Here is a 14,637-nt window from a genome sequence, read left to right as displayed (position 1 = left end):
GGAGAATGTTGGAAACAAGATTTGTATAATTTCGAGGAATTAAACTCTTTCACCCATATTCGCGGGCACGAGGGACATTATCAGGAAAAAGTCCGTAATCGCGCGATCACACGAGCGCGACCATCGCAATCCGTCCGATCGGATCGGTCGAGGGCCGCGTGAAACGCCCCTCGTCAGTGCTTTTTCACTGCTCTAACGAGGTCTTGTTCGTCCGCGCTTTTCATCGCGTTCTTAAAAGCTTCGGCGAGCCTTAACGTCGTTCCTGGCCGACCTTTCGCCCCGATGTCGTCGTCCGTTTCTCTTCTTTAACAGCACGAACCTGATATCCTGTCTGCATATCGAAAGAACCATCGATCCGCCCGCGCCGGCCGGATAAAGTTTCGTTTTATTCGACGTATCGAAAAAGCGAATCGACATTTCTCTTTTACAAGGGGGCCGTGTCGCGCGTGACCGACGGGGAACAGGATATCTTTAATAGGATGGAACGTAGAGTGAATTCGTCGTTGCTGTTAATGCAGCTTGTAGCGGCCGATCGATTAATTAACGTGGCTAGCGCGGTGTCTAATCATTGTTTAGACTGAGGTATTTCGACACGCAAACATATGATATAGTGGATAATGGCTGGAGTAAATAGGGGCACTATTTGCGTCACCGCTAGCATGACTAACTGCGTGCGATGCGTTTGATTTCGAGCAAACTGTTCATCTCCGAGTCCGATATCTCAACGATGAGATTTCTCTTTGCTCGACGTTCGCATAATTAAAGATAAAACGTTGAGAATGTAACAAAAAGGCAAAAAGTAAAAGAGGCGAGAGATTAAACGACTTAAGAATCAATTAACTGTAAATTCGGTTTTTGTCCGACTCAATTAAAGGTTTAGATCACTGCAAAATGTCTTCACGATTTTCGTTCCTTCTTATGATTGCAGAGTCGTTAATTGAAAATGCACAATGACGCAGCGAATTTATCCGTTATCCTCGAATCCCCGCGAAGGGTCACCGGATATCCAAATGGAGACGCTCATGGCAAATCACTCCCCCCGCCAGGGAAAGATCCTCTCGAGATGTAAGTATTTACATTGTCGGATATAAACTCGTTTGCTTAAAAGTCAGCTTGTTATTTGATGTGGAGTTAAGTTACGAACGATCAGTTATCATTGTTATCAATCTGGATTCGCAAATGCAGAAATTTCACAAATTAATTGAAAATCCGATCGTTATAATACTTAATTCCATATCGCATAACAATATAATGTACAACTTGATCAAATTTGAGTGCTTTATTTCAAGTGGCTTGAGATATTACTGTGTGTTTGCTTCGATGTTTGTAAAATGTTTTTTTCATATTGCACGATTATAAACTATCGATGTAAAATAATTCAGTTATCATCGTATTTGTATTTAACCATAGAAGAGAAAATCTGTTATTATTAATTTTTTAGATAGGAATGAAAAAAAAATCAGTTTGCATTCAAACGGAAATGAGTAATTGTTGCTGGATAAAAAACTATTTTACTAAAAAAATTGTAAAAGATAAAATAATTTCAAAACTAGCCTAGAGCGAAAAATCATACAGAAAATATATTGGATTATTATGCTTTTTATCATGATCATAGACACAATACATATAAAGTATTATGCATGTTATTCTTCGCGACTATAGTATGAATAGAAAACCACATATCTTCTCAAGATAATAAAAAAGTTCTCGTTGAAAATAACTGTCCTACTGCTCACTTTTAAGTGAATACATTAATGTATCCAAGTACAAGTTCGGTGGATCTCATTTAAGTTCTGCGATAAAAGTGAGCTACGAATTATTCAATAAATCTACGAGGAAAACGTATTTAAGAGGCACTAAATATCTTACTGTTGAAATTCCCAGGACTGGCATTCGTTTTAATGCTTTCACGAGAGTCGCGACTAAGAAAGTTTTTCTGAGGAACGATCGGTTACACAGACCCCGTGAAGTATAGAGGTTGTGAGACAGTGTCGTAATGAACCTTCGAACCGGACGTGTAATTAAAATCCAAAATTGCCATTAGAAATTATCATTTTATCCTAAGCATTTTATTATCATATTTATTATTATTTTATTTCAATGAATTCGCAATAAACGCGGGACAAAATATTCTTAAGTGAATACGTGTTTTCCTTACGAGAAGCAACAAAATAATAACTCGTTTCCTGTGCTTCCCCCCGCTAAAGATCTGCCTTCAATAATTTCTAGAATAAATTTTCGCAAGTTTATGCTCGACGCGGCGAAACCGTAGACCTGACGAATTTTGCGCGAAAATACGCTGACGCTAATACGTCCTCGAGTATGCGCGGCGCTGTTATTACTTCAGGTGGCAAAGCTTCCTATATTCCGTGCCGATCGTAGATTTGTCGGGGGAGTTTCTAACAGCAATTACGTCGCTAATGGAGCCCCCACGGAGAGACGCCGCCGCGCCGGTCGACTTTCGCCAAAGTCTCTCATCCAGGACTACTCTTCTGGTTCCTGGGCTTTGCGACGACTATGTCGAAACTTCCCACGGATCCCGATAGTTTTTGCGCTCCCGCCGAGTTACCCAAAGAAAACCCTCCACCGCGTCCTCATTGGTCCTTAAATTGTCGATTTACGAAGATCCTCCGTTTGATTCACGATTTCTAGCCGAAGAGACCACTTTGGATGATTCGTCGAATTATTTTCTTGGAACGGCAATAACAATCTCTAAAAATGCGACCGCGATCAAGATAGATAAAGCCACGTCTGCTAATGGCTTTATCATTTCTTAACGAAAAGCGTAATAATCCAGCTGCGTGACGTGTGTGATATGTAATTCGAAAATACATAAAAGACATTTAGAATCCCGTCAATCTCGCCATTGTCATGTTATCTCGCGGTTAAATGCAATAAACGACGGTGACACGTTATTTGCAGCACGCTTTGCATTTAAATGTGTCTGTGGAATTTTTTGTGTGTACGGTATCTTGTATATCTCATTTCAGACACGCTACAAGACAAGGAGAGGGATAAACACGAAGCCGAATACATGCTATGGGAAAATGGCAAAGAAATGTACGAATGAACTTGTTACAGATTGTGACGTATATATCTAGAAATAAATATACGGGACGTAGAGACTGAATAATGGATCATTGTGCGCGGCAGGGCTGGCCGGCTTATTAACGTTTTGATACGGCCAGAGGAGGCTCGCATAAAACTTTTACGGACTGTATATGATTTCGTACGGGGAAACGCATATGTGCTTTTTACAAGGATGCTTTCGGCATCAAAACCTCCTCGTTCTTTTCACCGCCTCGTAAAAATAACCGTGTCACTCATTTATCATTCATCCTATTTTTTTGTGATTTGTATGCGATTTCAGATATCGCGAAATGTCCTCTGGTACGATGGTTCCTAATCCTTCGGATGTTCGACACTCGTTGGATTCTCCTAATTCCTTTCCCTACCACTGCGAAAAATGTGTCCAGTCTTGTTATTTGTGCCCGAGTCAACGGACAGTGAAAATAGACGAGAATTTATCTGGGTGCATTTTTTGACAAATTTAAAATGAATGTGTCACACTCTCCCGACTGAGAAATTTGAACGAAATCCATAGAAAAGTATGGGAAAGATCGGTTCGTTGAATAAATATCGAATTTTAATCTCAAGGATTTCGATTAACGATCGATTTGCATCTTGTGTCGACAGGGAATTCATACCATCGGAAACGAACGCGGAGGAAAAGGAGGACGAACCAGCGTCGGAGCCGTCATCGCTGCCACCCGTGCCATACCACAAACTGGTAAGTTTTCCCTGTTAGAATAATTTATGAGGGTGTCCTCGGTCGAAATTCATGCGCGACATTCCCTGCGGCGGAGGCCGGTACATTTGAGAAATCGAGAATATACGGGGTGTCCGTCCCATACCGTCCTCCACTCTTCCGAAAGGAAGAGAAAACTCTATTCTTCATCGAAAGTCGAAGCCGCTTTTCCAAACGTTCGATTGCTCTACAACTCGGAAACTATATTAGCGTGTCAATATTCCTCTAAAGATAAGTCGACTCTAACGAAGCGGATGAAGAGAACGCGAATGGAAATTCGGCACACCGTACACGTTTTTCACGCGACGTTGCACTAATATAAACGAAATGGAAGCAAGACGCGCATTCCGGGGTGGAGTGGATCCGCCGGCGAAACCGTTAAGAATGTTACTTCTCTCCCGATTGCACCGACTGTGGGGCATCTCTGGACGCGCGACAGTGATTAATGACACTGCTCTCTGTGATAAACGACAGTTAATGACTCATTGCCGGGATACATTTGTATAATTTTCCGCATTATAATTCCCCCATTTAATAGACCGTGAACTCTCTCGCACGCTCGGGAATTAAACTCGAACGATATTTTTCGCGACGCCGTAAATTCGAATACGTTTTTCGGTCAATTATGATTGTTCTTGCGGTAGAAGTAGGTTGCGTGGTCGCTCGTCAATCATGGTTAGTCGGGTATTAATTTTTTGCAAGCTAATCTCTCGGAAAGCGCGAATCCGCGCTGCTGAATCATTCAAAAACGCGCGAGTTCGCCGCGCCGAATAACTCGTAAACGTGCTTGCGAAACTTTTGCGAAAAAAAAAAACATTCCGCGCTTTAAATACAGAAATCGTGTTCTCTTTTACATTCTTATAGACACGCGTATCTCAATACATTCCATATAGTTGCGCTATTCGTAAATTTTGAAGCGCAATAGTAATATTTACGACGGTAAAAATTGTACTGTAAGTATGGCTAGTAATATAAATATGTTACAATTGTTTCAAATTTATCAGTTTCGATTTGCGACGTGGGGCGAGTTGATGCTGGTCTTCTCAAGCCTGATACTGGGTGGCCTCGTAGGCTTGACCATTCCAGTTTCAATTATTCAATATGGTGAATTCAGCACTCTGCTATTGGATCGCCATAGGAATGACACAACTACACCAACCATCATAATGCCATGGTTCGGGGGTGGCAAGATTTTGTAAGTAACATTTCATCTCTTTATATACCTTCAAGAATTGATAGTCTTCCCGCAAGATACATTTTATAACGACAAGGAGAACATGTATTATGGTGTGACAGATTCCTGAAAATAAATTCCCTCGAACGCCGGATCGGGGGAAGCAGAGTGTTATTTTATTGCGACGCTAAAAAAATGTTATTTCAGACCTGCTAATGCAACTCACGAAGAGAAGATGGACGCTCTTTATGACGATTCGGTGGCTTTTGGCGTCTCCTGCGCGGCGCTATCGGCGATTATGTTCGTCCTATGCATGACCATGGTCGACTTGCTCAATCTCGCTGCCTCTAGACAAATCTCCAGGATACGCAAGATGTTCCTAAAATCCGTTCTTAGGCAAGACATGTCGTGGTACGACACGAACACGTCGACCAACTTCGCGAGCAGAATTAACGAGTGAGTTTTCTCCTTATCATTGCGCTTATGTGTCGTATTGTATCACAGACAGATAATAGGGATCGATCGCAAAATTCACCGTGACAAATGACTACGCAGTGTCGTTCATCAAATGTTTAATCAGCATCAGTAGCATTAAATCGCTGAGAAAGAGCTGTGATTACAAAATACAATTAACAACAACAATCGGATCGACTCGTTAAAAGGGATATTATTTAAAAAATACGAAAGCTGCGCAAATTTTTCGATATTCGAAGCATCTCGGATGACTCTCGATTGAACAAGAATCCAATAGAGATTAACAACTTCGACGGTATGATCTCTCTTTACGAAATAATGTCAGCGGGGACAATATTCGTATCTTCACGCGTCGATGCGTCCTCAAAGGAAAGACGACGTTGTACCTTCGATTTTCGAGACCGTCAATGTAAACGCGGGACGGATGCGGGGAGCAAAGTTCAGGAGGCGAGAACCTGTGTGTTCATCAACAGGTGGGCGTTTGCTCGAAACTCGAAAAGCCTGTTCCCACACTATCTCTGCCTTCGCTCGCATTACACCGTATAGTAATTGGATGAGCGACTCTTATTAAGTTATTAGCCGTGTAAATCGCAAATATGTTAATTTTTATCTCGAGATAGCCGGTCTCGTTAGTCGGTCACGATTCCATTTTTCTACATCGCGATGAAGATAGGGAGAAAACGCGCAACGAGAGATAAGCTTTAATTGCGCTTTAGCGTATATGTAATTAGCCGCATTTATTGTTATTACAATTACAGTTCATTGCAGACCGAGTGTCTGCAATAAACATGATAACAGCAATGTCGCTCAGTATTTTGTTATCTAAAAAAATATATATCTAGTAGTAAGTAAAATATACAGAAATTGATTGCGTCTACTTTCCATTGATCGGCTATCGATTGTTCAGCAATATAGCCAGCGTTACATAAAGATTTTTAATCTTGTGGCAGATGGGCTGTGGAAAAAATATCAGATAGCGATAACGTCGCCAATGACAGACGCTGATAAACGTTGATCTCGATCAAAACTCGGTTCCGGAGCTTCGAGCACGTGCTTGCTTAAAAGCTGAATCTAGAGACTCACTTTCGATTATGTAAAAAATGATATTAAGCCGAAATAGGATCGCGAAGGGGATCAAAGGATTTATTTAGCTATTACATCAACGGATATACGATAAAATGACGATGTCGCCTATCTTTTTGACAGCGATTTGGAGAAGATGAAGGACGGCATGGGAGAGAAGTTAAGTGTCATCACGTATTTAATGACCTCGTTCTTCGCTTCCGTCATCATCTCGTTCGTGTACGGCTGGAAGTTGACCCTGGTCATGCTAAGCTGCGCGCCGATCATAATAATCGCTACAGCCTTTGTCGCCAAGGTGCAAAGTTCACTCTCGGCTAAGGAGCTGGCGGCCTACGGTCAGGCCGGTAGCGTCGCCGAGGAAGTTCTCGCCGCCATCAGGACCGTAGTCGCTTTTAACGGCGAGCAGAAAGAGGTGGAAAGGTACTCGGAGAAACTCGTGCCCGCGGAACGAACTGGCATCAGGAGAGGCATGTGGTCCGGAATCGGCGGCGGCATCATGTGGTTTATCATATATCTCAGTTACGCGTTGGCGTTCTGGTGAGGATGCGTGTTTATTATCGCAAAAAGCATCGCGTTATTCGGCACAAGGCACAAGCCTATCCTCTGTGAATATTTTTTTAAAATTCGATAACTTATTGTTAGATGAGATATCAGAAGTATGTCACGCGTGTCGTAATTGAAAATCTGGTTCTCGTAATAAAATATATGTCCATTTTTACTAAATGAGCTATAATGAACGTCTGATTGTTCTGACGTTGTTTTGTCTAACGTAATTATTTCGCTTGAATTTTGTATCTATCATATTTAACAATATGAATAAACTCTCATCTTTCTATAAATGTAATATAAAAGCCACGAGATAGATAATTGGGCACTTACGTATAGAATAGTGCCGTTCCTTTTTACGCAGTTCGAAAAAAAAAAGCTTTCCCGAGGACGTGTCACGCTCCAAAACGGCAAAAAGTAGATTTTCCCTTGCGCGCAGGTACGGGGTGCAATTAATCCTGGACGACCGCTCGAAAGAAGTAAAGGAGTACACGGCAGGGGTATTAGTGATCGTGTTCTTCGGCGTTTTAACCGGCGCGCAAAACATGGGCCTGACCTCGCCGCTTCTCGAGGCATTCGCGATGGCGAGGGGTTCCGCGGCCGCGGTATTCAACGTCATCGATCGCGTGCCGTCGATCGACAGCCTCAGCAAGGAGGGTCGCCGGCTGGACACCGTCAACGGTGAGATCGAGTTCAGGAACGTCGCGTTCCGCTATCCGGCGAGGAAGGACGTTCAAGTGCTCAAGGCGCTGAATCTGAAGATCAATCGCGGCGAAACGGTGGCGCTCGTAGGTGAATCCGGATGCGGTAAATCCACCTGTGTGCAGCTCGTTCAACGGCTCTACGATCCCCTCGAAGGACAAGTCAGTAGCGACTTATTATTAATCGGATTCTTTTTTTTTCTCGCCAGAAAGAGTATTCGCTGCTTCGTCAGAATTATTGATTTTCATCGCGTACAACGCACGCAGTGCGGAGCAAAGAACGCGTTAACTTAGAGACGTAAGAATTTTGGATACCGCACTTCATTCCTTTGTTTACGCGAAAGACATATTGTAAACCGGTTTATATGCAATTTTTTAATGGCAAAAGCGTATAAAGATAGAGAGCGGCGCGACTCGCGCACTATGACGGGCGTTGTTATGTGGGGAACAAAGTTAATAACAGCACATATAGCGCCATAAATGTCCAAGTGACGTTTTTATCCCTCGCGAAATTACAGTGACGCTGAATAAATGGCGTTGCGCTGTGGTAATTTACTTTGGCGTTGTTCGGAAAATAATTGTTTTACGGTCATCATTCCCGTATTACATTTTCCATTATTTTCCGTCGAACGTTTTCGAGCATCGGTCTTATCGTACGGTGTCGGCTCACTTATCCTGTTTATGTTTTCACAACGGGGAAAAGTCGCGACGGGAGAAAATAGTGGGCTCTTTCCGCCACGCTTTCACGCGCGAGAGAGAGAGAGACGATCGGTGTCGCTAGATTCTCATACGATCGAGATCGCGCGCGGTGAAGAATGTCGTTACAATTTTATAACACAACAGCGATTTTTACGGCGCCAAAGTAGCTGTGGGTATAGTAACGCAGCATCCTGCGTGTAATAAACATTTTATATTTTATACCCTGCGGCTTTTTACCGCGCCCTATTCAACGGATGTATCACGCGTGTGTGTTCGATAAAGTTGCAAACTAAAAGTTCGCTTTTAGTTGTCGTGTAATATTAAAATGCTGCATACGTGCAGTTTCCCATAGATCGTTTCCGTGGTACACGCATATAAAAATATGATGACTATTTCTTTCGGCGTTACGTTATTTATGTACTCTTTTAATCTCACGTTTTGCTTTACAAAATTTTGTTTTGCTCGTATTTTTATTTCATAATTCTACCCATCTCTAATGATTGCTAATATTTTAATTTTATTGTTATTACGATTCAAAATTGCGAAAACAGTAACGCTCAGCAAAAAAGCAATATATACCTAATTGTAAGATATATATGTGTATTCTGCTTAGAAATTATATTATTAATTCTATGGCTATTTAAGAAGTCTATCCTGCCTAGCAATTATGTAACAGCGACGTTTATTTTCAAACGGAGTTCTCCACGTCATTATCGTTCCACTCAACTATCAATTCTCATTTCGCGCGAAATGTTAGCACGTTATACACGGCATACGTGTGGGTACATAAAGGGAGACAATTTCCAGGAGTTCCCATATTTTCCTGTGCAGGTCCTGCTGGATGGGGTCGACGTGTCGACGTTGAACGTTCAATGGCTGCGCTCGCACATCGGCGTGGTCGGTCAGGAGCCGGTGCTCTTTGACACAACGATACGCGAGAACATCCGTTACGGAAATGACAGCATTACCGAGGAGGAGATGATCAAAGCCGCGAAGGAAGCGAACGCTCACGACTTTATCAGCAAACTACCGGAGGTGAGCACCGCCGCCCTTTTCTCGTAGTCCAGCCGCGCCCTTTGCCCGTCCGGAATTATAGCTTCCTCTTGGTCGTGCTTCGACAGCTTCATCGGGAAGTCACAGAGCCGGCGAATACGTCGGCGCTGTCACTCGATTGAAAATCGAACGAAGACATTGTATCCGTTCGACATCTGTCTCTTCTACCGAGACTCATCAGCACGTTTGCACGGAATATGTTGAATCGATCGTGGAACGAACGTAATCGCTAATAATGATAACTCTTATTTAGAATCACAATGATGACAATGCTCAAACTTGAAATTGCAAAAATGCTTGAGAACATTTTGATTTTGATTTTGATAATTTTGATAACTGTAAAAATTTTTTCTTCATACCTCGGTCGAAAGTACGTACTTTCGTCCCTAATAGCAGGGACGAAAGTTTAACATTTACTCCCTGTGAGAAGTACACGCGCGCCCTCTATAACCTTAAACCTTAACGCCCTTTAACCTTAAAAATAGTCATCAATATTGTTCTGTCGTCAGTTAATTTAATATTAAAATATTATTAAAGTCAATTCAATAATCTAGCAAAAATGAACAATATGTCATCTGATGAATCCGTAGACGAGGAAGAAGTTATACGAAATTTCGATGCAGAAGCGCGATTGATAATAAATACAGATACGTTGCCAAAGAAGTCTGTTGATCGATACAATCTTGTTTACAACACGTATAAAAAGTGGCAGATAGAACACAAAACTTCACTGTCAAACTGTGAAGAAAATAATTTGATTGTGTATTTTAAGGACCTATCTAAAAAATTAAAGCCGTCAACTTTATGGAGTGTTTGGTCAATTTTGAAAAGCACATTAAATTCAAGAGACAATGTTAACATAGATAATTTTCAACAAAATATGACAAGACTTGACTCTTCGAATGTATTTGATGCCTGCCCCCACGACCAGCAGCACTCGCTTCGCTCGTGCCGCAAATGTCGGGGGCAGGCATCAAAAACATGCTTATTAACATTTAAAGTTAAAAAAAGTAAAATTAATAACGTACTTTCGACCGGCTATGAAGAAAAATCGTATACACTACGCGGGCCAAAAGTTGAAATCTCGGTCCTGCTCGTCATGATGCCCTCGGCTTCGCCTCGGGGCATCATGACGCGCAGGGCCGAAAATTCAACTTTCGGCCCTTGTAGTGTAATATACTATATCACCATGAGAAATTGCGCGATTTCGAAGCTAATCGATGAAATCTCATTAAACGGGAGTTAATTAAAGAGGAAAATTAATAATTAACGAAACGAGGGGGCGTGATTTTCCCAAATAATTCTCCGACTGGATATAACCGTTGTCATCGCGCGTTGCGATGTGTTAACAATAGTCTCAGGTGTGCCTGGCAGTCCGCGCGCAAACAGGCGATAAAACACGTGTGTTAAACCGTGCGCGGAGCAAATAACATTACCCGAGATTGCGCATGTGTCAACTATTAGGTGTTTATTAGCGGATTATCGGTAGGTGAATCGATAGTCCCATTGGATCGCTGTCCGCGTTTCCACACACATTTCGGGTTTATCCGGTTTATACGTTCGCAAGCGCTACAATTTAACCGCGCAGCTTCCGTATCGTTCGAAAAATGAGATTTGCACGGGCATCTCGGTGTAAGTTCATCAGAAATGTAATCAGCGCACCCCATTTGCATTGCCGCGATAATATTTATGGACAGTGACTGCGTTATCTGTTAAATCGCGTCGAATGTACATGGATTTAATCGACATATCGTACAGCAGGCGTTCAAATACGGCAGGCTGTAATAGAATGTAATAGAATGTAATAGAATAGTAGACAATTCGGATGAATTTCTCTCGATTCCAAAAATTAATCTTTTTCGAGACACGTTCTGCGATGTCGCATCCCAATGTCAATTCGCGCACAAAGATCGGAACGATGAAGCGGCCGGTTTGTGAATTCAGGGATACGATAGTCCAGTGGGCGAGAGAGGCTCTCAGATGTCGGGTGGACAAAAGCAGAGAATCGCCATCGCACGTGCGCTGGTGAGAAATCCGGCGATTCTTCTGCTGGACGAGGCGACTTCTGCATTGGACGTTCACAGCGAGGCGACCGTGCAGAGAGCCCTTGACGCGGCAGCGAAGGGAAGAACGACGATTATAGTCAGTCATAGACTCTCCACCATCACGAACGTCGACAGGATCGTGTTTATTAAGGACGGGGTCGTCGTCGAGCAAGGGACCCACGAGGAATTGATGGCGCTTAAAAAATACTATTATGGACTGCATTCCGTCAACGTGGAGGCCGCAGCTAAAGGTGCGCTCTAGCTCGTTTATCCGTGAACGTTTAGATACACGATTAATTTTCCGCTATTCGTCACTATATATAGATAGGGCCACTGCTGCCAAGAGGACTGCTGTCAAGCTCGCAATGTCCCCGAAGATGAGGAAGAATCCGCCGTTGAGCAAACAATTTTCCACGTTATCCGCACACTCCCATCGACTCTCTCTCGCGAGATCCGATTCCTCGGAGGAGGATTTGGAAGAGTACGAGAAACCTTATGACGCGCCTATGATGAGGATATTCGGATTAAACAGGCCGGAATGGCCATTAAATTTGACCGGTAATTTCTAGCTAACGGGAACAAAGATAGTAGTGAATCTGTTGACAGTTCAGGCCTTATGAGATCATGTAAAAAGTACAAAAAGAATCGAGTAGTAAAATATCAATAAAAGAAAACTATAATTTACGTTCCATACGATTTCTTGCAGGATGTATCGCAGCAGGGGTAGTAGGCGCTTCCTTCCCAGCCTTCGCTATCATATTCGGTGACATTTACTGGGTACTGAATCTTCCTGAGCCCGCCGACGTCATGAATTATACCATTTTCCTCTCGATACTCTTCATTGTCATCGGCGTGGTCACAGGTATCGGTACTTTCCTGCAGATGTACATGTTCGGCCTGGCAGGCGTGCGTATGACGACGCGAATAAGGAAGACGGCGTTCAGCGCGATGCTGAAGCAAGAGATGGGCTGGTACGACGAGGACTTGAATAGCGTAGGCGCGCTCTGCGCGAGGCTCTCGGCGGACGCCGCGGCCGTCCAAGGCGCGACCGGAACTCGCATCGGCTCCATGCTCCAGGCCTTCTCGACCCTCGTGATCGGAATCGGCATATCCATGTATTACACCTGGAAGATGACGCTGGTCTCGGTGGTGTCAATCCCGCTGGTGCTAGCCGCGGTGTTCTTCGAAGCGCGAGTCATGGGCGGCCAGGGTATGCAGGAGAAGAAGAAAATGGAGTCGGCCACTCGGGTAGCCGTCGAGGCGATAACCCACATACGTACGGTCGCCAGTCTCAACAAGGAGGACGTCTTCTTCAAGAGATACTGCGTGGAACTGAACCGCGTCGCCCAGGCAACGAGAATCAGAAACAGGCTGAGAGGTTTAGTGTACTCGTGCGGTCAGACCACGCCGATGTTCGGTTACGCCATAAGTTTGTATTACGGAGGATACCTGGTGGCCAGAGAGGGACTCGAGTACGATAAAGTCATCAAAGTGTCGGAAGCGTTGATCTTCGGCTCGTGGATGCTCGGACAGGCGCTCGCCTTCGCGCCGAACTTCCAAACGGCTAAGATCTCGGCCGGCAGAATCTTCAAGCTGCTCGACAGAGTTCCAGAAATCACTTCGCCACCGGGCTCAGAGGGAAAGGATTTAGACTGGGTGAGCTCGCTTTGAGATATTCCGCATATTCGGTTTGTAAACTCGGCTACGTAAAGTAGCCCGCGAGTACATAACGCGTTTTGAGCACTGCGCACTTTCTTTTCGTTATACACATGTATTTAGTTGCGGTCATTAAATGAATAATATTTGCGAGATTCAAATTGCAGCTGGCTTTGAATCGCCAACATGTGAAATGTAAAATAATAATAATGAACGAAAGATAAGACATGTAATTAAATTTTGCTAAGAGAATAGAAAATTTGCGCAAAGAACGTAAAGTAATAAAGAGCGGGACGTGTACATAATTAGTTTTAACTTTTAATTAATCTCTTACAAAGTTAATCAAAATTTACGCGACACTGAACATAGCATTTAAATTGGCTACTGAATCGTAAAATTATTAGCCTTAATGATTTGTTTTAACACACGTGCCGAGTGTCATTGGACGCCGACGTGATTCACGTGTTTCATTACGGAATAATTTCCCTTGTAAATGAAGTAAATGAGTTCCCAACTGAATAATCAGACTAACAAAATCGAATTGATCGAATTGAAAGCGAAGAAACGTTTGAATATTTTTATGTATAAAAAACAAAAAGAGAATTCGATATAAGTGAACTTGACCGATATGTGATATGTAACACAAGTAGATAGAAATAAGACTTATACGGTATTTAAAAAATTCGTATAGATTTCAAAGATAGTTTCGAAGAACAAAATTATCAACAGTCTGTTTTACAGTTCTCCGAAATCTTTGTAGAAGCGCTTTTATCTCGTTGTAAGACGCAAAATCAGCGTAATGCAAGATTTATTACATATTGCACGCTAAACAGTACTCTATTATTTAATCTATTATTAAGGAGATTATTAACGAGATCTCTAACGGAGCCACATAATTTATAATGCACTCGACAAACTGCTTACGTAACCACGTTGCATAGAGCGCGCAGGGATCGCAAACAGTTTTGACGATTCGCGCAACGTGCGCGGCGGACGCGCAAATTAATCCGATAATTACCGCGACGCCTTGCCGTAAATGCCGCTGATTGCCGGATGCAAGTTTAATCTTCGCATCGAAACGCGGTTTTCCGTTTCGTTTGCAGTGCATATCGTGTTTGTAAACGTGCCCGCGCGCGCAAGTCGGAACACCTGTGCAAATGATATTACATCCGTTAGAAATTTACGGCTGTTTGATAGCACTGCTCCGAGCAGTGTCTCGTTAATTACGTTCAAGACGCGAAATTGATTTCGTTGAGAACCAACACCGGTATCTGAGAGTACTTGGCGTAAATTAAATGAAGCGTACTCCGCGTTAAATATCTCCAAATCATAATCCAGTTGATCGTGCCGTTGCAATAATTGTCCCCTTACAATAACTCCGAAGAAAGAAAAAAGAAA

At 43.0% G+C, this 14,637-nt stretch overlaps 2 protein-coding genes across 7 annotated transcripts in view; one reads left to right on the top strand and one right to left on the bottom strand.

The window, feature by feature from the left end:
- The window catches only part of Vermilion (Tryptophan 2,3-dioxygenase vermilion), a 227,492-nt gene that overhangs the window by 92,915 nt on the left and 119,940 nt on the right, over positions 1–14,637 (bottom strand). The window lies entirely within an intron of this gene.
- Mdr49 (Multi drug resistance 49) overlaps positions 1–14,637 on the top strand; it is a 54,427-nt gene that overhangs the window by 32,758 nt on the left and 7,032 nt on the right. For 4 of the 6 annotated variants that reach the window (XM_071703439.1, XM_071703411.1, XM_071703420.1 and 1 more), the window contains 11 exons: positions 929–1,065; positions 2,991–3,060; positions 3,697–3,790; positions 4,813–5,003; positions 5,190–5,438; positions 6,663–7,076; positions 7,525–7,948; positions 9,317–9,520; positions 11,483–11,834; positions 11,908–12,141; positions 12,290–13,239. In XM_071703439.1, coding sequence (XP_071559540.1) covers positions 951–1,065; positions 2,991–3,060; positions 3,697–3,790; positions 4,813–5,003; positions 5,190–5,438; positions 6,663–7,076; positions 7,525–7,948; positions 9,317–9,520; positions 11,483–11,834; positions 11,908–12,141; positions 12,290–13,239 — 3,297 coding nt within the window. In that variant the 5' untranslated portion in view covers positions 929–950. The remainder of the gene's footprint in view (positions 1–928; positions 1,066–2,990; positions 3,061–3,696; positions 3,791–4,812; positions 5,004–5,189; positions 5,439–6,662; positions 7,077–7,524; positions 7,949–9,316; positions 9,521–11,482; positions 11,835–11,907; positions 12,142–12,289; positions 13,240–14,637) is intronic. The other 2 variants (XM_071703449.1, XM_071703457.1) reach the window with 1 other exon arrangement.

The sequence above is a fragment of the Temnothorax nylanderi genome, unplaced genomic scaffold, assembly GCF_030848795.1.
Source record: "Temnothorax nylanderi isolate EJ_2023f unplaced genomic scaffold, tnyl_v1.0 TNYL_tig0003_pilon, whole genome shotgun sequence".
Lineage (NCBI taxonomy): Eukaryota > Metazoa > Arthropoda > Insecta > Hymenoptera > Formicidae > Temnothorax > Temnothorax nylanderi.
Note: the sequence above shows the minus strand (reverse complement) of the source record. Positions and strands in the feature narration are given on the sequence as shown.